Source organism: Elephas maximus, chromosome 18 (assembly GCF_024166365.1).
Source record: "Elephas maximus indicus isolate mEleMax1 chromosome 18, mEleMax1 primary haplotype, whole genome shotgun sequence".
In the NCBI taxonomy this organism is placed as follows: Eukaryota; Metazoa; Chordata; class Mammalia; order Proboscidea; family Elephantidae; genus Elephas; species Elephas maximus.
This window is the reverse complement of record NC_064836.1, coordinates 81,415,068-81,439,294: the sequence shown is the minus strand read 5'-3', so window position 1 is coordinate 81,439,294 and position 24,227 is coordinate 81,415,068. Positions and strand designations below refer to the sequence as shown.

The 24,227-nt window shown below is 39.8% G+C and overlaps 1 protein-coding gene across 1 annotated transcript in view; it reads right to left on the bottom strand.

Annotated features, from left to right (window-relative positions):
• Positions 1-469: 469 nt before the first annotated feature.
• Positions 470-24,227, bottom strand: part of LOC126061564 (T-cell receptor-associated transmembrane adapter 1) — a 54,497-nt gene continuing 30,739 nt past the window's right edge. The window contains exons 4-6 of the mRNA XM_049858151.1: positions 11,142-11,203; positions 8,844-8,932; positions 470-2,148 (exon numbers count right to left, since the gene is read on the bottom strand). Of these exons, the coding sequence (XP_049714108.1) occupies positions 1,909-2,148; positions 8,844-8,932; positions 11,142-11,203 (391 nt within the window). The 3' untranslated portion in view covers positions 470-1,908. The remainder of the gene's footprint in view (positions 2,149-8,843; positions 8,933-11,141; positions 11,204-24,227) is intronic.

Sequence of the window (24,227 nt, the reverse complement as noted above, 5' to 3'; positions counted from 1 at the left end):
AATTTGATATATGGTAAGAAGGGAATTTATAATTAGTGGCAAAGGATGGATTATACAGTAAATAATCAGTAAATCATTAGAACAACTGGTTAAAATTTGAGAGAGGAATTGAGGTAAGATATTTCTTATGCCTAAATAAATTTGAGATAATTAAATAAAAAAATGAGACCAATACAGTGGCTACTTTTATAATTTTCAGTTTGGAAGTCTTTTCTGATCATTACAGCAAAGGCAGAAACCGCAAGGGAGGAGAGAGATATTTTTAAAGTATTTTTATAAAAAAAAAAGAAAAAAAATTCAAAATACAAATGACTAAGAGAAAAAGATCAACATTTTTGTAGATAATATGTTAATATCCTTAATATGTAAAGAACTCTCACAAATTAATAAGAAAAAGAATCTATGAGAAAAATAGAAAATGGATGTGAATAGGCAATTCACAAAAGAAGAATTACGAATGGTCAATAAACATATGGAAAAACAATTAACTTTATCAGTAAATTAAGAAATACGTAGTTAAAATTGGCAAATAGGAATGGGTATGCTAGAAAAGAAATAAGCTTTGTTTGCATAAGTGTGGGAAATTAGATATTCTCTTAAAGTATTAGAGAAAATGTAAATTGCTTCGAATTTTCTGGAGGTACATTATGGGAAGAACTTCAAAATATGAACACCTTTTAATGCAGCGATCAATTCCTTTTCTAAGCATTTAGTCTAAAGAAGCCAGACAAGTACCCAAATGTGTGGAAAAGGATGGTCATGGCAAGGTTATTTGAAAAAGCAAAAAAGAGAAGTTGGAAACAAGCTAATTGTATTTCAAAATTATTTAAATAAATCTGGTATAACCATCATTGGGATGCTCTGAAGACTTCAAAAATTATGATATAAAACTATAGCTATACTTAAATGTAACTGTAGAAGTAAATCCTCAATGTATTGTTAAGTGAAAAAAATTTAAATAATACATATAAAATAATACCCCCCCCCCCTTTTCTTTTGTAAAAACAATGAAGCAACTGATGTATGTGCAGGGACGTGCTAGGAAAAATACCTAAAAACCCAAACAAACAAACAAACCTGTTGCCAAGGAGTTGATTGCGACTCACAGAGGCCCTATAGCACAGAGTAGAGCTGCCCTACGTGGTTTCCAGGGAGCGCCTGGTGGATTCAAACTGCCAGCCTTTTGGTTAGCAGCTCTAGCTCTCAACCACTAGGCCCTCAGGGTTTCCAAACATCTAGAAGGATATATAAAAAACTGCTAATTGTGATTACCTCTGGCTATTGGCATTTTAAAATTCTTTTTGATATTTGTCTAGTTGTTCCAAAGAACATGCATTATTTTCACAAAACATTTTAAAACTAATAAAGTTATTTCCATTTGGAAAGAAAGAAAGGAAGGAAGGAGGGAGGGAGAGAGGGAGAGGGAGAGAGAAAGAGAGAAAGAAAAAACCCTGAGAAGACGACCCGCTTCGCTTCTCGGTAATGTGACTTAATGTCCCCACACCTTCTGTCTTCCAATTAGGGAGCACTTCACGTTGGTGAGAAATTTAACAACAAAAAAAAATTGTTGACTTTTCTTTCCCTTCCGGTGTGTTCCAGAATGTACCTACGCTTAAAATAAAAATGTTTGTTCCCCTGAGTGTAAAGTGTTGTTGACGAAGTCGTGACTTGCTTTACAGGCTCGACTTGCAAACTCGATTTTACTTTACATTTTAAAATTTAGGCAATTTTTAAGAAATTCAAATAGCTAGTTTTCACGGCACTGCATTTGTTGTGCAGTCTTAGGTGCTGTGGGTGAAAGGTGGACCGCATCCCACCCACAAACGGCCCTGTGTCGCGGGGGGACCCTGTTTTCTTTAACGATCACCTCCAATAAGAGCCGAACCAGTAAGCTGGATCACAGTCCCGCTAATGTATAGGATCTTTCTTGGCTCGAATCAACCCGAACAGTCTGATGGGGTCATCGTGAATGTTTTCCTCTGTGGCCTGGCTTTCCGGGGCCAGACTGTCCAGCAAAGCGGCCTTAGAAGCGCTGGCACCGTCTTCGTCGTTCTGCGCCGCGGGAGCAGCCTGTTTCCGGGGCCTTCTCGGCTTCCCCTTCGCGCTGTGGTTCAGGGAGGCGTAGCACATCTGCGTGTCAGAGGCGGCCTGGAGAGAAAGGCACGTTAATCTCCCACTGCCCGTGGCGTCGCCACGGGGACGCTGCGGCTGCGGATGGTGCCTGCCGCGCTTTGGGGGGTGGGGGGGTGACACTCGAATCCCTGTCTATAAAAACCTGGGGCAGTGTTTCAGCAGAAATGTATTATTTTTTATAAAAACATCCCTGTAGCTACTTATAACAACAAAAACATTTTTTGTAAGCCCAGCTTACATGTATCAATATACCTACAAGGCTAACGCTCTGCTAATTTACTTTTGAACCTTCTAATAGGCACCGGTGGTGTTCTGGTTAATAGCTATAGCTCCTAGCCAAAAGGTCTCTGCCAGGCGCCCCTTGGAAACCCTGGGGGGCAGTTCTACTCTGTCCTATGGGGTCGCTGTGAGTCGGAATGGACTCCACAGCGACGGGTTTTGGGTTTCCTTTAATGCGCTCTGGTCAGAGCGGCCATTATTACCCAACTGCAGCGACACTCGGAATCACGTGGTTTTGTCTGCACAGGCGCTACAAGCACCTACCGTTGGTTTCCTGGCTGCTAGCGTTTTTACAGTTGCAGATTTTGTGGAATTTTCTGCTGTTTTAGCTATAGTGTTGTGGTAGTTAGTATTTGTGAATCGCTATAAAGCACTTTTTTGAGAATTAAGTAGTAATTAAAGGAAAAGAAGGAGAAATATCAAAAGAGGCTTCTGCTCAGTTACTGATAATATTGTAATTCAAAGTAAAAAGATTTTACAAAAGAATTTAATTGTTAGTAATTATGTAATCTAAGAAATATTACATTTAAGCAATTTACAACTGTTTTTATCACATATTATTCTATGGTTAAAATTGATAATAAACACTACCAAGGATTCTGTATGGTATGGTACAGGAGGAGGTCCACGCTGGGGGGTGACACCATGAGTTCCCACACTGAGTGACACCAGCCCTAATGGCACCACTGTCCACGCTAGCCCGTTCTTTAGCTGTGATGACTCCTGGATATTTCTATGACCTATGAAAAACAAGTAGCTCGTTTTCAGAGTTTCAGCTACCTTAGTTTGCCAAATTTGTCATTAGGATGACAGGAAGAAAGCAATACTCAACTCAAGACTTTTGAGTGGAAAACAAAAATGCTTAGATAAAACTCTTTCCTGTATCGTTACCGCTTTCTTAAACTTAAAATGCACATGAAGATTTTGGATTAATTCTCACCTGCCCCCACCTCTACTGCCACCTCAGGTATCTCTGGCCCTATGTTGCACTTACCAAAGAGCAATATCCAATTTGTTAAACCATGAACAAGCACAATAAGAAGGACTTTAACAAACACAGGGTCTACTTTACATGCGCTTAGTAACTGGTCATTTAATGGTACCTGTAAAAATATTCAATTTTTCTACATTTTTAGAGCTTCGAAATTATAGAGATAACAAACAGTGTCCATTAACATGACTGGAATCTGGCAAATAATTAAATTTCACATTTTTCCCTATTTCCTTCTGGCTTGCCTGCCCCAGATTCCCTTTGCGCTCATTTTAGGTTGAACTTGGAGAGACCCATTTGCGTCCAAGAGGGTCTGGTGGTTTTCTCTGTCTTGTTCCTGTTGTTGGGTGCCATTGAGTCAATTCCAACTAATGGTGACTCCATGTGACAGAGCAAAACTTCCTCATAGGGTTTTCTTGGCTGTAATCGTTATGGGAGCAGATTGCCAGATCTTTCTCCTGTGAAGTCACTAGGTGGATTTGAATCACTAACTTTTTAGTTAGGAATCGAGTGCTTAACCATTGTGCCACCAAAGTTCCTTTTCTCACTGGCCTACAGCTGGTTCAATACTAGTTCAGGGAGGACAGGAGACTAGGGAGACTCAGTGATGCAATAGGCAGGGAGGCAAGACCTTGACTTTGGTGTTGGAAAATTTACTATTGAAACCTAGCTGTGTCAGATACAGACCATGGGACCATAGGCCTCAGTTTTCTTACCTGTAAAATGACAGTAGTAATACCTTTCTCACAATGTTGTTGTTATTATTAGAGATTATATATATGAAAACTATAACCACTGCCCAAAAGTAAGGTGGTATCATAATTGTTAGAAGTTGTAGGCTAAAGCTTTAGGACGGTCATTGAATAAACCTAAAACCTCTATGTGAAGGATTTATATTTAAGTGTAGCTCAAAATTACATCAATTGGCGGGGGGGGGGGGGGCGGGGAAGGCCAAAGAAGCAGTAGCATTGGATTGACAAAAGATCTAACCCATTGGTGAGCATCTCCTTGTTGACACTCATTTCCATGGTAAGAGTCAAAAACCTTATATTCTCTATGAGGCATAAGAGATGGTTCTATTTACAATCTCTCCGGTACCTTTGTCTGGTGTTTTATTCCTAAAATAATCATCCCTGGAAAATTACAACAGCTGCCTAATTAGTATTTTTGCCTCCAGCCCCTTCCTTCTGCCATGGATCCTATATACTGTCTTCAAATTTTCTTCCTAAGGACTTGAATATCTTCACCATCGTGTTCCAAAACATTTTAGTCTATACACTAAAATCTTGATTTTATATCCCACCATTCAATGTTTTACGTATTTAACCTTTTCAATTTTAGTTCCCGTTATTTCCCTGCATAAAGTGTGTATTCCAGACAAACTGGACAATTGTCTGGTTCTTGTCCACACTTCATGCTTTTACCTGTTTTCTCTTTGCTCAGAAAGATAGAGAAGGAGATATTGGTGACGTTCAAAATAACCAAAAAGCACTCACTCAGTAATACCTAGGGTGATACCTTTGTTGTCTTTCTTGCACTTTCTTCCAACCCTCTTTCTTTTATAAGTTCCTTCTTTTCCTCTGGAAGTCCCTTTCCTCTGTCTTGTCCTAGAGAGGCTGTCAACCCCAACCAGCCAGGACGAGGCATGTCACCTGGACCAATTACAACACGCACACCCCCAACCACAGAGATTGGCCCAAGAGTGGACGTGTGATTTAAGCAGAGCTAGTTAGAAGACGGAGCCCTGGTGGTGCAGTGGTTAAGTGCACAGCTGTTGGCCAAAAGTTTGGCAGTTTGAACCCACCATTCACTCCTTGGAAACTCTGTTGGGCAGTTCTACTCTGTCCTGTACTTTTGCCGTAGGGTGGCTATGTTTTGGAATCCACTGAATGGCAATCGGTTTGGTTTATTCTGTCTGGTAATTACATGACGATTCCCTGAGTGGTGCAAACGGGTAAAGCCCTTGGCTGGTAATTGAAAGATTGGAGGTTCGAGTCCATCCAGAGGCACCTCAGGAGAAAGGGTTGGTGACCTAGTTCTGAAAAATCAGCCACTGAAAACCTTATGAAGCACAGGTCTACTTTGACACACATAGGGCCACGATGTGGGCTCAAAAGCAGAGTCGGCTCAATAGCAAATTTTTTTTTGTTTTAATTAAATGACATCTTTGGGATTTATATACAGATTCAGGGATAGAAAACGTGTTTCTTCCCTAGGGTTGCTTGGTAACCCCCCCCCCAAAAAACTTGTCACTGTCAAGCCAATTCTGACAGAGTAGAACTGCCCCACAGGGTTTTCAGGAGCAGCTGGTGGATTCAAACTGCTGACCTCTTGGTTAGCAGCCGAACGCTTAGCCACTGGACCACCAGGGCTCCTTAATGGACAGAAGAAAATCTGGGTCTGTCAATGGTTTGCCCACCTCATGGAGGAAGTCTGTGTTAGAAGAGAGTAAAGTTAGTAACAGAGAAACAGGGAGAAAAATAGAGGTCACCTCCACGTTTGGTTACCCCAAATCAAAACAGACCCTTAGGGCTCTCAGTCCATGAGCCAATAAGGTCCCTTTTATGGAAGGTGGTTTGACGGGGGTTTATGCACTTATAACTGAACGCATTCTAAATCACGCAGGTCTGGTCAACAGCCGATTAACTTATCAAGTGCTGTAGAGTTCAAAGAATGCATGTTCTGAGAGAGGACCACAAATTGGATAGCCACTTATGACCTCCAGAGCGCTCTTTCAGTTGAGCAGATGGGTGGAAGACATATTGCCAGAGGGAAAGAAATGTGAATCTATAGAAAGAAATGGAAACATTAAAGGAAGATGAGAACCACTGTATAAGAGTCAGAAGGAAAAAACAGGCTGAAGCAGGTTTTGTAGTTTTTTTGTTTTTGTTTTAAATAATGAGGAGATTGGTGCTTATTGGTAGGCAAATTATAATACCTATTTAAAGAAAAATTTAAAAATGGAGAAAAATTAAATAATTGAAGGCACAAGGTCCTAAAAGAAGCAGAAGCGGTGGTCAAGAGCTTAAGTAGGAGCATTAGCCTTGTAACAGAGGGAGAGTGCTGCTGGAACAGGATGGGTGGGGGGATGGATTAGAAATGTTGATGTAGAGATAAGGGAAGATGGGAAAGCCCATCTTGTGCCTCTCAATTATTTTAGAATATTGGAGCTCTTGTGAATTCTTATTTCATTTCTAGGTTCCCTGATTAATTCTGATTCGTAATAGACCAAGGCACTAAAATTTCTGCTCTCAACCATACATATCATTTCCAATGGTTATTTTAACTATTTTTTTGCCAACAAATAAATACTTTGTTGATCCAGCTGTATGTATAATGTTGCAAATTCCTCATGTGTTTGTAATTGAATAAAACAAGGACTGTAGTAGCAAACTCTGTAGTGTTTTTGATGATACTGTTATTCTAATCAAATGGAATTGAGCAACTATAAGGGAATTACTTTTAATTCATGAAACTAAATTTGTGAGAAGGGTATAATGTAATAGGGTAAAGACCAATTTCCTTAGAAGTACCTTTAAATATATAATCCCTAAAATCACAGACTTTAAAGACATTTTCAGTCTTGCACAATTTCACTTGAGTAAAACCCAGATGCAGCTCAAATGAAGCTGGCCTGTACAATTCACCTGTGTTAAATAATAGCTTCTCTTCAGAATTCTCAGGCCTCTCACCACTAAGGCACTGTGAATCTCTTCATCTCAGATGATGTGATTATAGTTTAACCTTCTTTGAGAAGTTTTCTTTTGCAATCATAGATTTAGCAGATCATATCCTATCGTGCAATTTTCATACATTTTATCTAAACATACATTTTACAATTAACTGAGCAGCAGACCACAGATTTGCCTGTCAGAGGGTGACTTTACAGTTTGCCTAAACTTCATCTCATCTGGGTTTCTTGAGAAAAATTTCAAGAGGTCTGATTTCTTAGGGAATGCATGTAAAGACAAAGAGACAAATTCTGCCTTAATGGGAAGTTTCCATGGTGTGAGCCATCTTTGGGAGGAGAATGTTGTCTGTAGTTAGACAGAACTAAGTTTGGATCCTGTCTCCCCACAGAGTACCTGAGTTTTCTAGGGGGAGATATTCATCCTTTATTAGCCTTTGCAAAATGGGAACGCTAATGCTGCCTGCCTCTTGGGAATCAAAGCAGACAGTGTGTGTGAAACACAGGGCACACTCACTGACCCAGGGCTGCTCAGGAAACGCCGGCTCTTTGTTATTTCTAGAGCTGGGAGAGAGGACATAATTGACAGGGCAAAACCTTGGAGGAAAAGGAAGAAGAACCATTTTAACTGAAATTTATCATACACTGGTTGCATGTAGGCTAAGGATTTTGAATGGCGTTTAATGAAATCAGTGCTATTGTCTGAAAAAGCTGAACTGATTCTGATAGGAGAAGAAGAAAATATGCATTTTCTCTTGGGTTTTTATGTTCCCACTTAGGGTTTTATCTTCCCTATTTTTTTTATTCCCACGCAGGAGTCCCTGGGTGGTAAAAACGGTAAACATGCTCAGCTGCTAAGCAAAACGTTGGTGGTTTGAGTCCATGCAGAGGTGCTTCAGACAAAAAGCCTGGCAACCTACTTCCGAAAATTCAGCCAATGGAAACGCACAGAGCACAGCTCTGCTCTGACACATGAGTCAAAATCGATTCAACAGCGACTGGTTTATCCCCATACAAGCTCTTGACCTAAGACCACAGTCATAGAACTTGTATTAAAAGTATACCAATTTGCTTGTAAAATAGGGTTCTTATGATTCATTACAGCTAATTTCTTGTAGGAGCCTTGATGGCACTGTGGTTAAGGGCTTGACTGCTAACCAAAATGTCGGCAGTTTGAATCCACCAGCAACTCCTTGAAACCCTATTGGGCAGTTCTTCTCTGTCCTATAGGGTTGCTATGAGTTGGAATTGACTCGATGGCAATGAGTTTTCCTTTTTTTTTTTTTTTTTAATTTCTTATAAAGTGTTTCTCCTCTCTTCTTTCCCTCTCATCCTCTGCTCTCCTGCTTTCCCCTTCCCTCCTTTTCCTCTCCCTCTTTCTCTCTTGAATTCCTAGGTCTTGTGAGCATTATATATGTGTCAACTTTTACATTTATCTCAGTGAAGCACATAATTTTTCAACCTGAAAGAAATGGCTTAATTCATTAATTGAAAATAGAGTTCACTTTTCCCTTAAAATCTATTGCCTTGGTGATTCTACACAATTTCAACTCTTCACGTGTGGTCCTGTTTACTTGCATTTGAGCGCATCTTTGAACTCAGGAACCAGAACTTGATACCTGAGTCAGAACACAAAATTTCTAATAGGCTGCATCAGATGTGCATCAGAATTTGATGCTTTTAGGCCCTTAAAACATGATACTTGCTGTGGGTATGCTGAATCTGGCCCTTGAAACAGAAAGTAAAACACACCTGTGCAGGAATGGAGGCTTCTTGCCGTTTATTCACCGATCTCTCTGGCTGGGCTTTCATTTGCTCATAGCAATTTTCATCTGTTGGTTCTTGGGAGTTGAAAAGACCATGATTTTACAGTGGGAAAATGAAGATGCTGGCACAATAAATACATGATCCAAACGACTTTTAGCTGTAGATGTGAGAGCCCCAAGAAACACCTGACAATCCCTGTGGTGGAGAGGCACAGAGATAGGGAAGCCCAAACTGTTCTCTGCAGTTCAGACAGTGAAATTATTGGCCCCACAGCATTAATAAGACAACAAAAAAGGTCATTTGAGATAAAGACTAGATCATATTACTTATTAAGACCATTGCAAAGCACTGTACTCTCAACCCAAACCACCCTTAGGCGTTGTGGAGACACCATGAGTTAACCGGCTGCCTGCAATCTCTGCGGCTTAGGCCTGAGTGCCAATGGCCTGTGTGACACAAAGCACAGTGCACATACATCCAATTCAGTAATTTGTTCTTTGAATAAGAAGTTTTGCTCAGAGGCATTTTTAAACCTACATCCCGTTTTTGAAAAAGCAAGTTTAGATTATGATTTTGTCCCATCGTAGAAGGACAGCTTGGCCAAGCTGCCCAAAGGGTCTGTGCCTGTGCAGTGCTGGTCATCAGTGTTCGGGACTCTTGGGCAGGGTCCAAGAGTCAGCAGACCTGCACTCACTCCACCCTGCGGGGCATGCTTATTGCATCTTCTGACGCCTTTCTACCCCCAGCTACCCCTACTTAAAAGGGAAAGGAAAGAGGGCTAGTGACTTGTAGGATGGTTAGAATTCTGGCAGAAATGTGGATTGCACCATTTTGATCGTGTAGAGAAAAAAAGATATATTTCAGCTCTCTCTGAAAAGCAACACAGAGGAAGGGCCCAAAGAGTGGAATTTCTCAAAGCATGGTCCTTGGAAAACCTGCATCAGAATCACCTGGGAGGTTTGTTAAATAGCTGATTCCTAGACACCAGTTGGCAATTTGAACCTGCCCAGAGGTACCTCTGAAGACAGTCCTGGTGATCTGTTTCCAAAAGGTGACAACCTTGAAAACCCTATGGAGCAGCTCTACTGTGTACACGTGGGGTAGCCATGAGTTGGAATCAGCTCGGTGGCAACTGATATCAACATTCGGGACCTACAAAATCCCAATCTGCAGGGTAAGACCTGTGCCCACTTGGGAATGGGAATTACAGATACGGTGGGCTTCGAGCCACTGAAATTCATGAGAGTGCTCAAGTCCTCAGACATTACAGGTGCACCATGTTTCTGCAGGTAAAACAGGAAGGTAAGTTATTTTTAATAGTATATTTCTGAAAATAGCTTCTGATTACTTGAGCGCAGAGGTTTGAGGACTTACTCCTTACAATGGAGAGACAAAACTGAATAAATTCTGGAATCCAGGCTTTAGAATTTCTTACTGCTTTAATATAGAGATATTCATTTTTTTTTTTTTTTTATTCAGAGAAAGTTAGTACATTACTGGAAGTCGCTGGGTGAGACCTAGAGATTAACAGGAATGAACCCCAAGTCTCCTATCACGAATGAAGGAAAGGCAAGTCCTTGCAGGGAGGGAAAGAGCTGGTTTAAAAACAAGGTTGTCCTGGAAGCTTCTCTCAGAGCTCTGGACCCCAACAGGCCATCCGTTTTGAGAACTTTAGAGGGGTTTTTATTTTAGTTGGTTGGGATGTTTCAAGTAACAGGATTCTAGGAATTGAAAAGCATTTATTACATAAGAACAAAAAATGTCTAAACCTCTCAGTGATTATTTAGCTCTCTTCTTTTCTCTTGTCTGCCATCAATCCAGCTAGGCTCTCTACTTAAAAAGAATGCATTAAAGCAACGGAAATCAGAGAAAGTGTTTGTTGTTTCAGATTATTTGCTTTTGTATAAAGAGCACAAAGCACTGCTTCTGTGGACCAATTTCTGCTCTAGAAATAGCTTTATTTCACAGAATTCTGTGTGCCAACATTCACGGTAATTGAGTCTTTCTGTATTCACTCTACTGCTAGAATGAAATGATGATAACACAGAAAGACAGGAATGTTGATTTACAGTGAATACTACAGGGTATTTCACAATACCCCGTTTTAGACATATATACTAAGCAACTTTAATCTGTCTTGAATTTATGCTTACCATTGGGATACTCAAATGTGAGTATGATAAAAACAAAACAAAAAAAAAGCCACCTCAAATTCTTAGTGGAAGAAAGTAGGTTATTACTTAATATACTGATACATTCAATTTATGGAAAAATAAAACTTACCTGGGACCACATTATCTAAATTACCATAAATTGGTGTGTCTTCAATATAATATTCATCATCCCTATAACAAGGAAAATGATTCATTTTATTAGTATCCACTTTACACATAGTTCATAACTAATTCCTCAGCTAAATCTAATATTGTGTGAACTATTGCCTGCTCTTATTCAGACTCAGCCAGTATCAACCAAGGGAGATGTTTGTCTGCAAGTGAGTACATGAGTAGATGTGGGTGGGTGTGAGCATGTGGGTGGGTGTGAGCGTGTGTAAAATTAAAAAGTTGCTTTTTGGACCTTCTTTTAGGGCATACTTATGGCAAATACTTATTCAGTACTTGCCGTGTGTCAGGTGCTGCTTGAAGTACATTTCCTATATTTGTTCATTTAATCCTCACAACAACCCCACCTGGTAGACACTACACCATCCCCATTTTGCAGGTAAGGAATCTGAGGCACGGCAAGGTTAAGAAACTTGTTGAAGGTCAGAAGACTAGTAAGCGATAGAGCTGGGATTAGAACCTAGATTATCTGTGCTCTTAGAGTTGGAATCAACTCGACGGCAATGGATTTGGTTTTTTGGGTTCTTGGTTATAGATTCTCTCTTTACTTACCCAGAATACCATTTTGAACACTACCCAAAAACTATGTTTCCTAAGTAAATATAAATTTACAATGATGATTAGAAATAAAAGACTAAATAAATATTGCAGATTTAGCTCCTCAAGTGCAATAAAATTATTGATCACATATTAGGCCCTGTGGCTGTGCTAGTAGTTTTGCACGCATTGTATCAAAAGCCCAGGGAAATACTGCAAAAATAGTATTATTATTTCCCACTTTACAGATGAGAGTCTGAGATTCAGATAGATTAATTTATTTTCCCTAGCTTTATACAAAATGAAAACATCAGTAATAACTACCACATATGAAACCTTTGCTCTTTACCAGGCTCACTGCTAAGTGCTCATTGAACCCTCAGGACAACCCTGTGAGAAGCATATTCTTACTTCCATTGTGCAGATAAGGAATCTGCAGCTCATAGGTGTTTATTAGGAAACCCTGGTGGTGTAGCGGTTAAGTCCCAGGGCTGCTAACCAAAAAGGTCGGCAGTCCGAATCCACCAGGTTCTCCTTCGAAACTCTGTGGGGCAGTTCTACTCTGTCCTTCTGGGTCTCTATGAGTTGGAACTGACTCGACGGCAAAGGGTTTGGGTTTTGGGGTTTTTTTTTTAAGGGTTCATTAAAGTGTCCTAAGATGCACAGCCTTTAATTGGGAGCATGAGTCAGAATCAACTCAACAGCACACAACAGGAGTGTAACTCAAGTCTGGTCCAAAAGCCCTCTGTCCACAACACCAGGAAGTCCTGCAGAAGGTGACCTAGTTCAAGGGCTATCACTAAAACAGTCTAGGAAACAATACAATTTTGGCTCTCCCTAACCAGGAGAACTGACAGGAATATACAGCTATGTGTTCTCACCATTTGATTAAATTTCTTTATAGCCTTACTTTAGTAATCTTATTAGGATCATAGTAGACATCCTACCATTGCTGCCAGAGTTATAATGGCCCCAGAGATCAGCTTTTGTGACTAAGAACAGATAAAAATATCAGGTAGTGAGTGTGGCATTTCATATAATAAAACCAACATCTTTAGCTCTGAGATTTCATATCACCAAGAGCAAAAGGGAACTGCATTAAAAGAAAAAAGGACTCATCCCAAGGCATAACACCTCTATTACTCCCCATGCTGCTGAAACAGGACACAGGACATGTAAGTAGTAAGTAGGTGTCCTCAAAAAAAGTAACAGATCAAATGATACTTGTATGGACTGGTTTGAAAGTTCCAGACACTGGCACGTATTTCACTTATCTGCTAACAAAGGAACTCAGCTGTAACCTTTTTCTTCCATCGTAATTCAACACAGTTCAATCCTGGGAGACAGAGTTGTCCCTGCCCATGGCTTTTTTCTAGTTATTCGGAGAATATAATAGCAAAAGGTGAAGAATTTTTAATAAGTCAATCCATCCATTTCCCCAGCCCATATAGATACCAGATACAACCTGCAAATGATAAATCATGTCCAAAAAATCAACATGGTTTCATTCCCTATGAATGAAAATAAGGTGTAATTTATAATGCTGTGCCCTATGTCTGCAGGCAGGTCTCAAGTGATTAATCATCTCAAATCAACGATTATTCAGGAGCTGTTGCCTAACCAACAAATTAAAAAATATGTTTTGTCTTAGCAGTGTCAAATAGCTCCTTATCTAGAACACTTCAAGCATATATATTTGGCAGTGTTTTATCTGGAGGATTAATTACTTTAAAAAATCATGGAGTCTGTATCTGAGAGCCTAGTATACTTCTGAGTTTTAGGGCCAACCAGACCCTGCAGCACTCTGAACATATCTGAAGTGGTGTCTTAGTTTCCAAGTGCTACTACAACAGAAATACCACAAGTCAGTGGCTTTAATGAATAGAAATTCATTTTTTCACAGAGTAAAAAAAACAAACCAAACCCATTGCCTTGGATTTGATTCCAACTCATAGCGACCCTATAGGACAGAGTAGAACTGCCCCATAGACTTTCCAAGGAGCACCTCGTGGATTCGAACTGCTGACCTTTTTGTTAGCAGCTGTAGCACTTTACTATGCCACCAGGGTCTCCTTTCAAAGGTTAGGAGCCTAGAAAACCAAATTCAGGCCACTGGGTCCAAGGAAAATATTTCCATCTCTGTCAGCTCTGGAGGGAGGTCCCCATCTCTTTTCAGCTTCTGTTCTTGATTCCTTGGTATCTTCATGTGGCCTGGCTGTATCTTCCCCCATCTGTGCTTCCTTGTTTCTGTGTCTAGTCTATTCTTTTATATTTCAAAAGTGGTTAGTTTAAAACATACCGTACACTGATATAAGGACCCCGGTGGTACAGTGGTGACTAGCCCAGCTGCTAACCAAAAGGTCGGCGGTTCAAATCTACCAGCCACTCCTTGGCAACTGTAAGGGGCAGTTCTACTCTGTGCTATTGGTCTCTACAAGTTGGAATCAACTGATGGCAATGGCTTTTCTGAGGGTTCGATGGTTAAGTGCCGGGTTGCTAACCGAAAGGTCAGTGGTTGGAATCCACCAGTGGCTCTGTGGGAGAAAAGACCTGGCAATCTGCTTTCTTAAAGATTACAGCCTGCTAAACCCTATGGTGCAGTCCTACTCTATCCTATAGGGTCGCTATTAGTCGGAATCAACTCCACGGCTCCATGGCACTCAATACACTGATATGCCCCCATTAACATAACAAAGAAAACCGTATCCCAAATGGGATTTATCCATAGGTATAGGTGCTAGGATTTGCAATACATATTTCGGGGGGACACAATTTAATCCATAACAAACTGTCTTCTAATCAATAAGTACATTTGCTGACACTCCAGAATTGAAAATAATATTAACTGTAGGTTTTACTAGAGCCCTGATTTTCTAACACCCAAAACCCGTTGGCATCAAGTCAATTCCAACTCACAGTGATCCTATAGGACAGAGTAGAACTGCCTCATAATGTTTCCAAGGAGTGGCTGGTGGATTCAGACTGCCAACCTTTTGGTTACAGGCATAGTTCTTAAAAGTTGTGTCACAGGCTCCACTGTGCCACCAGGGCTCCCTAATTTATATTTTCTCCAGTGCCTATTTTAAAATTTTAATTTATATTTTATCATTATTTTATTATAAATTCCTTTTTTAAAAAATTTCTCAATTACTTTATAACCTAAATAGATTTAAATAAGTAAATATAAAAATATCATTACTTCTACCTGGGTGATCTGGACTTGAATTCTGACTTTCAATTTTCTTTAATACAAGGATATTAAACTATCTGATGCCTATTGCCCTTTCCAGCTCCCAAATTCTATAACTGCAGAGTCACAATATCTAAATAAAAATAAAAGATGGAAAGATATTTCAAAAACAAATAAATAACACTATTTTAAGCAATTGAAGAGTTGTCAGATTGAGGAATCAGCAATTTTAGAGGTCTATTGGAAGTTGGTTTTTGGAAATGTTAACTTGATTTGTTTAACAGACATTTCTTCGAATGTGCAGATATATAAATTTAGGCTTCATTGGCATTATTTAAAGCCATGAGAATAGATGAAATTACTTATAGGATGAGTATTGATAGAGAAGAGAAGAGGTTCACAAGATGAGCCCTCTGATATTTAATGTTCGGGAACCACAAAGGAGAAGGAGCTACTGGTGAGAGAGGAGGAAAACCAAAGAGGGGAATGGCCTAGGAGGCCAGAGAAGCAAGTAATTCAAGTAGGCAGTGACAATGTGTCAAATGCTACGGGTGGACTGAGTAAGACACGACCAAGAACTGATCATGTGGAGTTCATTGGTCATCTTGACAAGAGCTGAGCCTGTGGATTAACGAAGACAGAGGATTAAATTGAGTGGGTTCCCCTTCAGCCAAAGATTAAACAGGCCTGTGGAACAAAACAAGACTAAAGGGGTGTACCAGCCCTGGGGCAGAAACTGGAAGGCAGGAGGGGACAGGAAAGCTGGTAATAGGAAACCCAGGGTTGAGAAGGGAGAGTGTTGACACGTTGTGGGGCTGTTAACCAATGTCACAGAACAATGTGTGTACTAACTGATGAGAAACTAGTTTCTTCTGTAAACCTCCATCTAAAGTACAATTTAGAAAAAATAACATAAATTGAGTGGGTTCAAGAAAGAAGAGGTGAAGTGGAAGAGAAGCCAATGAATATGGACAGAATGTAGATGGAACTCTCAAGTTTTCATGTAAGAGAGTAGCTGTGGGGCAGCCTAGAACCAAGGAAGCATTTTCTTTTAAGGTAGGGGACAATACGGTATATGTTGATGGTACAGATATAGAAGAAATAGAAAAGCAATGATGCAGGAAAGAAAAGAGAAAGTTGCTGGATGTGTCCCTAAGTACACACTTACTGTTTGCTTTCTTTGGGAGGAACTGTGACATAGGTGTAGATGTGAACTTATTGTGGGAGAGCACCAAAGACAGAACCCTGTTCAGGGCAAGAGAATAAACTTCAGCAATATTTTCTGTGGCTAGCAGCTAAGAAGGGAATCTAGTAGAGTTCCCTGTAAGGAGGATGGTTAATGAACTCTTGCAACAATAATATCTAACACTAAATTTGCAATCTCTTGATCAGCATTCAAATCCTCCTCTACCATGCCCAATTTCTCATGAAGCCTGTTAAACACAATGGACTTATATCGTCTGTGCTTTGGAGCACTTAGAAGGAAGGATCCTTTGCCAAACTTTTTACAAAACTTTGCAGACTAGAAAGAACTGTCAACATGGAGAATTTTGGAAGAGATGGGGAAAGAACCCTAAAGCAGTGATAGGAGCTAGTAGTTACAAGATGCACCAAAAATAGGATTTTTGGAATGCTAAGCATTCCAAATCATCAAAAATGAAATGGAACGCATAAACATCAATATCCTAGGCATTAGTGAGCTGAAATGACTGGTACTAACCATTTTGAATTGGACAATCATATGCTCTACTATGCCAGGAGTGAAAACCTGAAGAGGGATGGCATTAAATTCATAGTCAAAAAGAACATTTCAAGATCTATCCTGAAGTACAATGCTGTCAGTGATAGGATAATGTCCGTACACATACAAGGAAGACCAGTTAATATTACTATTATCCAAATTTATGCACCAAGCACTAAGGCCAAAGAGGAAGAAATTTAAGATTTTTACCAACTTCTGCAGTCTGAAATTGAGCAAATATGCAATTAGGATGCATTGAAAATTACTGGTGATTTGGAATGCAAAAGTTGGAAACAAAGAAGAAGGATCAGTAGTTGGAAAATATGGCCTTGGTGATAGAAATGGTGCCAGAGATCACATGGAAGAATTTTGCAAGACCCATGACTTCCTCATTGCAAGCACCTTTTTTCACCAACATAAGTGGTGACTATACAGGTCGACCTTACCATATGGAATACACAGGAATCAAATCCACTACAAGAGTTGATGGAAAAGCTCAATATCAGTCAGAACAAGGCTAGGGGCTGAGTGGGGAATAGATTATAAATTTTTCATATGTAAATTCACGTTGAAGTTGAAGAAAATTAGAACAAGTCCACAAGAGCCAAAGTATGACCTTGAGTATATCCCACCTGAATTTAGAGGTCTTCTCAAGAGCAGATTTGACACATTGAACATTAATGACCAAAGACCAGACAAGTTGTGGAATGGCATGAAGGACATCATACGTGAGGAAAGCAAGAGGTCATTAAAAAGACAAGAAAGAAAGTTCCTGATCATGTGCTACCTCCTGAAATGGTGGAATGTCAACCAATTGAAAGAAAGAAAAGACCAAAATGGATGTCAGAAGAGACTCTGAAACTTCCTCTTGAATGTCAAATAGCTAAAACGAAAGGAAAAAGTGATGAAGTGAAAGAGTTGAACAGAAGATTTCAAATGGTGGATTGAGAAGACAAAATAAAGTAGTATAATAACCTGTGCAAAGACCTGGAGATAGGAAATCAATAGGGAAGAACATGTTCAGCATTTTTCAAGCTGAAAGAACTGAAGAGAAAATTCAAGCCACAAGTTGAAATAGTGAAGGATTCTACAGGGAAAATATTAAACGATGCAGGAAACATCAAAAGAAGATGGAAGGAATACACAGAGACATTATACCAAAAAGAACTGGTTGACATTCCACCATTTCAGGAGGTAGCACATGATCAGAAACTGATGGTACTGAAGGAAGAAGTCCAAGCTGCACTGAAGGCATTGGTGAAAAACAAGCCTCCAGAAACTGAGGGAATATCAAATGAGGTGTTTCAACAAACAGATGCAGAGCTGGAAGTGCTCACTCGTCTGTGCCAAGACATTTGGAAGACAGCTACATGGCCAACTGACTGGAAGAGATCAGTATTTATGCCTATTCCCAAGAATGGTAATCCAATAGAATGTGGAAATAATCAAACAATATCATTAATATCACATGCAAGTAAAATTTTTCTGAAGATCATTCAAAACCTGCTGCAGCAGTACATTGCCAGAAATTCAAGCTGGATTCAGAAGAGGACATGGAACCAGGGATATCATAGCTTATATCGGATGAAATCTGGCTGAAAGCAGAGAATACCAGAAAGACGTTTACCTGTGTTTTATTGACTATGTGAAGGCATTCGACTGTATGGATCATAACAAATTATGGATAACATTGGGAAGGATGGGAATTCCAGAACACTTAATCATGTTCATGAGGAAGCTGTACATAGATCAAGAGGCAGTTGTTGTAAACGAACAAGGGGATACTGAGTGGTTAAAGTCAGGAAAGGTGTGTGTCAGGGTTGCATCCTTTCACCATGCCTATTCGATCTGTATGCTGAGCAAATAATCCAAGAAGCTGGACTATATGAAGAAGAATGGGGCATCGAGATTGGAGGAAGACTCATTAACTACCTGCATTATGCAAATGATACAACCTTGCTTGTTGAAAGTGAAGAGGACTTGAAGCACTCACTGATGAAGATCAAAGACCACAGCCTTCAGTATGGACTACGCCTCAACATAAAGAAAACAAAAACCCTCACAACTGGACCAATAAGCAACATCAAGATAAATGGAGAAAAGACTGAAGTTGTCAAAGATTTCATTTTACTTAGATCCACATTAAACACCTATGGAAACAGCAGTCAGAAAAGCAAAAGATGGATTGCATTGGGCAAATCTGCTGCAAAAGACCTCTTTAAAGTCTTGAAAAGCAAAAGTGTCACCTTGAAGACTAAGGTTTGCCTAACCCAAGTTACAGTGTTTTCAATCACCTCATACGGGTGCAAAAGCTGGACGATGGATAAGGAAGCCTGAAGAATTGACGCCTTTGAATTGTGGTGTTGGCAAAGAGTATTGAACGTACCATAGACTGCCAAAAGAATGAACAATTCTGTCTTGGAAGAAGTACAACCAGAATGTTCCTTAGAAGCAAGGATTATGAGACTTCATCTCGCATATTTTGGACATGTTATCAGGAGGAACCACTCCCTGGAGAAGGACATCATGCTTGGTAGAAGGTCATCAAAAAAGAGGAAGAGATGGACTGACACAGTGGCTGCAACAATGGGCTCAAGCATAATAACTATTGTGAGGATAGCACAGGACCAGGAAGTGTTTCGTTCTGTTGTGCAAAGGTTCTCTATGAGCCTGAACTGACTTGACCGCACCTAACAACAACAACAAGCACTTCCCAGGGATTGTTAGAAATACTCAGGAAGAGGACTGGACTTTTTTGCGGTCACATAGGGTTAGGGCTGGAGTTATGGTTATTTTTACACTAAAATAAACAGAAGTCTATAAAACTCGGAGACAATCATGTAAGTGTGGCAGTGGCAGTGGCGAGGGCCTCATCTGTGCACCCACTGGAAGTCTGAGATGCCGGGGAAGACCACCTGGTGGTTCTGTTGTCATAAGGATGCTTGAGCGTATGAAGAACAGCTGGAGAGGACAGAGGAAAGTAAAAGCCTGCTCGAGGGCGTTCTGCAAAGAGGGGAAGTGAAAATGGCCCCAACCCTGCAGAGCTGCCAGGAAATCAAAGAAATCAACCCCAAGTAGGGCAATAGCTGAACTGAGATATGCTTTGTGACAAAAGCACATTTGAGTGCCACACTGGCAGAACATGCAAGAGCTGCTGGGAATTTTTCCTAAACTTTTGAGAGAGATTTTGAAAACTAAAAAGAAACAACATGCTTAAAAGAATTGTCAGTCTGGACTGCTTTCCTAAATTAAGGGTGAATGTACCACAAGTAGGTCAGAATTTTCTGACACCTTAATTTTCATCCAATGAGCAGAAAATTTTTTATCTATCACCTCATCCTAGGTGTTTTCCTCTCTACAAGTAAAATATTACATTATAATCTATGCTTTTTAGATGATGAAACTAGAGATCATGAGTGTTCAATCATTTCCAACAGTTTAATTAAAATCCAGAATTTTCTGGATCCAAAACCATGATCATTCCACTGCATTGTCCTAAAACCAATAAAAAGACAACAATCATGTAGAATTATTTTTTAAAGGAAAACTAAAGCACCCCAGGAAACGTGTATTTGATGGATTTTCTGTTAGGTTAAGATGCTGTGCTGTCCTTGAAGTGGTTGTGTTTCTGATCTACTATCACAAGAAGGGCAGGGATCTAGGGAACCAGGAAGATGAGATCAGAGGAGCAAATTTCTCTCCCCTCCAGCAGAGCTTCCTCTACCAGTATCGAGTAGAACAGGAAGACTGTGATGCAGAAGCCAGTGTGGTGGGAGATGGGGCTGTGGCTTGGCATCAGTCCCTCTCCCACCTCTACTTGCCTAAACTGTGCCTTTCATTTCTTACAGCACAACCTATGCTAATCCTGCCTCATAAACACAACAGAAAACTCATTCCGGCGTGGGATTATAACCACAGGCATAGAAGGTAGGATTTACAGCACATATTTTGGGGGACACAATTCAATCCATAACATCACAGAATCGAAGAATAGACGAGCTGTGTATGCCAAGCATTTTTCATAGATAAATTCCGCATTGCATATTCAAATTTTACCTAAATGGAGATTTATTATTGTAGATTATTGAATCAGTAGGGGAAGGGACAATGTCTTTCCATCTTTGTATCTCTGTTGTGTAGTACATTGTTTATTTGTTGAATAAATATATGAATGTATGTTATGAATGGTCAAGTCTCTTTTGACATCTGCCCTACACCTGTGGGCTTGCTTGCTTTGAGACAGGCATTTGACAGATTTTCCCTCCTGATTACTTCCATTCTAATCCAAAACCCACCAAACCTAGTCATCAGCAAAATGTTGAAAACACTTCTTGTCACATTGCATTCTAATTGTCCTTGAAAATTTTTTTTTTCTTTTCTTTGTGGCATTTGCTATAATCAGATTGGCAAACTACTCATTGTGAGAGCCAAAGTCTTGAAAGTCGTCTCTTATTGCTCAATCTTAAAAGTAGTAAAAAAAATAATAAATAAAGATTTCTGTGTGTGTGTGTGTGTGTGTGTGGAAGAAGGTACATGCCCTCCTGCAGCTCAGTTCCTGAATCTGCCAGAGACATTCCCACATGGAGAATTAAAAAAAAAAAAAAAATTCGAGGCCAACAAAAGACTTTTAATCTTAATCTTACCTAGCCAGAAAGCTCTGTTTTTGAAAAATGTTTTCATCTGCCATTTCAGAAAGGTATTAAAGAACCCTCTAGGCAATTCTGTTTATTTAGATTTTTTGTGTGTGTGTCCTAAAGGAGAAATCTTCAATATCGTGACACATTTGGGGCAGAATATACTGCCTGAGAAAACAATTTCTCTACTATGATTTATGCCATAAAACTTTAAAAATAAATGAAAATAACATCATACTGTACAAATTTCTCTGCATCTAGTTCCATAAGTATTAAAGAGAATAAGTAACTATTTTCTTGAATACTTATTGAAGAGTATTAAACCATAACTTCATATTAGAGTATTGATGTCGCACATTTCCCGATTGATTGACATTACTCTTACCAACAGCGCACCACTAGGGATTCTTGTACAGATATACCTCTGAGATACTGCACAAAAAAAGTGAATACCACAATAAAGCGAGTCAATTTTTTTGGTTTCCCAGTGCATATAAAAGTTATGTTTACACTATACTTTATTCTATTAAGTGTGCAATAGGATCGTTTCTAAAATCGATGTACATACCTTAATTAAAAAATGCTAACCATCGTCTGAGCCTTAATCTGAGTCATAATCTTTTTGCTGGTGGAGGGTCTGGCCTCAACATTGATGGCTACTGACTGATCAGAGTAGTGGTTGCTGAAGGATGGGGTGGCTGTGGAAATTTCTTAAAATAAGACAATAATAAAGTTTGCCACATCAGTTGACTCTCTTCCCTGAAAGATTTCTCCGTAGCGTGAGATGCTGTTTGATAGCACTTTACCCACAATAGAACTTCTTTCAAAACTGGAGTCGATCCTCTCAAACACAGCTGTTACTTTATCAACTAAGCTTATGTCATATTCTAAATCCTTTTTTGTCATTTCAACAATGTTCACAGCATCTTCACCAGGAGTAGGTTTATTTATTTATTGTGCTTTAGTTGAAAGTTTACAGATCAAGTCAGTCTCTCACACAAAAAGAAATACACACCTCGCTGTGCACTCTCAGCTGCTATCCCCTAAATGAGACAGCACATTCCTCCTCCCCACCCTCTATTCACCCTGTCCATTCAACCCTCTCCTGTCCGCCTCTTCCTTCTCATCTAGCCACCAGACAGGAGTCGCCCACATAGTCTCATGTGTCTACTTGAGCCACGAAATTCACTCCTGACCAGCATCATTGTCTATCTTATAGTCCAGGCCGACCTCTGTCTATAGAGTTGGTTTCAAGAATGGCTCCAATCTTGGGCTATCAGAGGATCCAGGGACCATGACCGTCAGGGTCCCTCCAGTCTCAGTCAGACCATTAAGCCTGGTCTTTCTACGAGAATTTAAAATCTGCATCATACTGCTCTCTGGCTCCTTCAGGGATTCTTCTCTGTTGTGTTCCCTGTCAGGGGAGTGATTGGTGGTAGCCGGGCACCATCTAGTTCTTCGGGTCTCAGGCTGACGGAGTCTCTGGTTTATGTGGCCCTTTCTGTCTCTTGGGCTCACATTTACCTGGTGTCTTTGGTGTTCTTCCTTCTCCTTTGCTCCAGGTGGGTTGAGACCAATTTATGCACCTTAGGTGGCTGCTTACTAGAGTCTGAGAGCCCAGACACCTCTCACCAAAGTCGAATGCAGACCGTTTTCTTAATACATTTTGTAATGCCAATTGACCTAGACATCCCCTAAAACCATGGTCCCCAGACCCCCATCCCTGCTACTCTGGCCTTCGAAGCTTTTGGTTGTATTGAGGAATTTTCTTTGCTTTTGGTTTCGTCCAGTTGTACTGACTATCCCTTTGTTACGTGTTGCCCTTCCCTTCACCTAAAAAAATTTTTGTCTACTGTCTAGTTAGTGATATCCCTCTCCCTCCCTCTTCACACTCGTAACCATCAAAGAATATTTTCTTCTGTGTTTAAACTTTATCTGGAGTTCTTATAATAGTGGTCTCATACAATATTTGTCCTTTTGCAATTGACTAATTTCACTCAGCATAATGTCTTCCAGGTTCCTCCATGTTTATGAAATGTTTCACAGATTCATCATTGTTCTTAATCATTGTGTAGTATTCCATTGTGTGATTATACCATAAATCTTTTATCCATTCATTTGTTGATGGGCACTTTGGTTCCTTCCAACTTTTTGTTATTGTAAACAGTGCTGCAATGAACATGGGTATACGTATATCTGTTCATGTGAAGGCTCTTATTTCTTTAGGGTATATTCCAAGGAGTGGAATTGCTGGGTTGTATGGTAGTTCTATTTCTAGGTTTTTAAGGAAGCGCCAAATTGATTTCCCAAGTGGCTGTACCATTTTACATTCCCACCAGCAGTGTATAAGTGTTCCAGTCTCTCCACAACCTCTCCAACATTTATTATTTTGTGTTTTTTGGATTAATGCCAGCCTTGTTGTGGTGAGATGGAATCTTACTGTGGTTTTGATTTGCATTTCTCTAATGGCTAATGACCATAAGTATTTCCTCATATATCTGTTAGCAGCCTGAATGTCTTCTTTGGTAAAGTGTCTGTTTATATCCTTTGTACATTTTTCAATTGTGTTGTTTGTCTTCTTGTTGTTGAGTTTTTAGAGTATCATGTAGATTTTAGAGATCAGACACTGATCAGAAATGTCGTAGCTAAAAACTTTTTCCCAATCTGGAGGTAATCTTTTTCCTCTTTTGGTGAAGTCTTTGGATGAGCATAAGTATTTGACCTTTAGGAGCTCCCAGTTATCTAATTTCTCTTCTGGTGTTTATACAATGTTAGTAATGTTTTCTGTACAGTTTATGCCATGTGTTAGGGCTCCTAGCATTGTCCCTATTTTTTTTCCATAATCTTTATCATTTCAGATTTTATGTTTAGGTCTTTGATCCATTTTGAGTTGGTTTTTGTACATGGTGTGAGGTATGGGCCTTG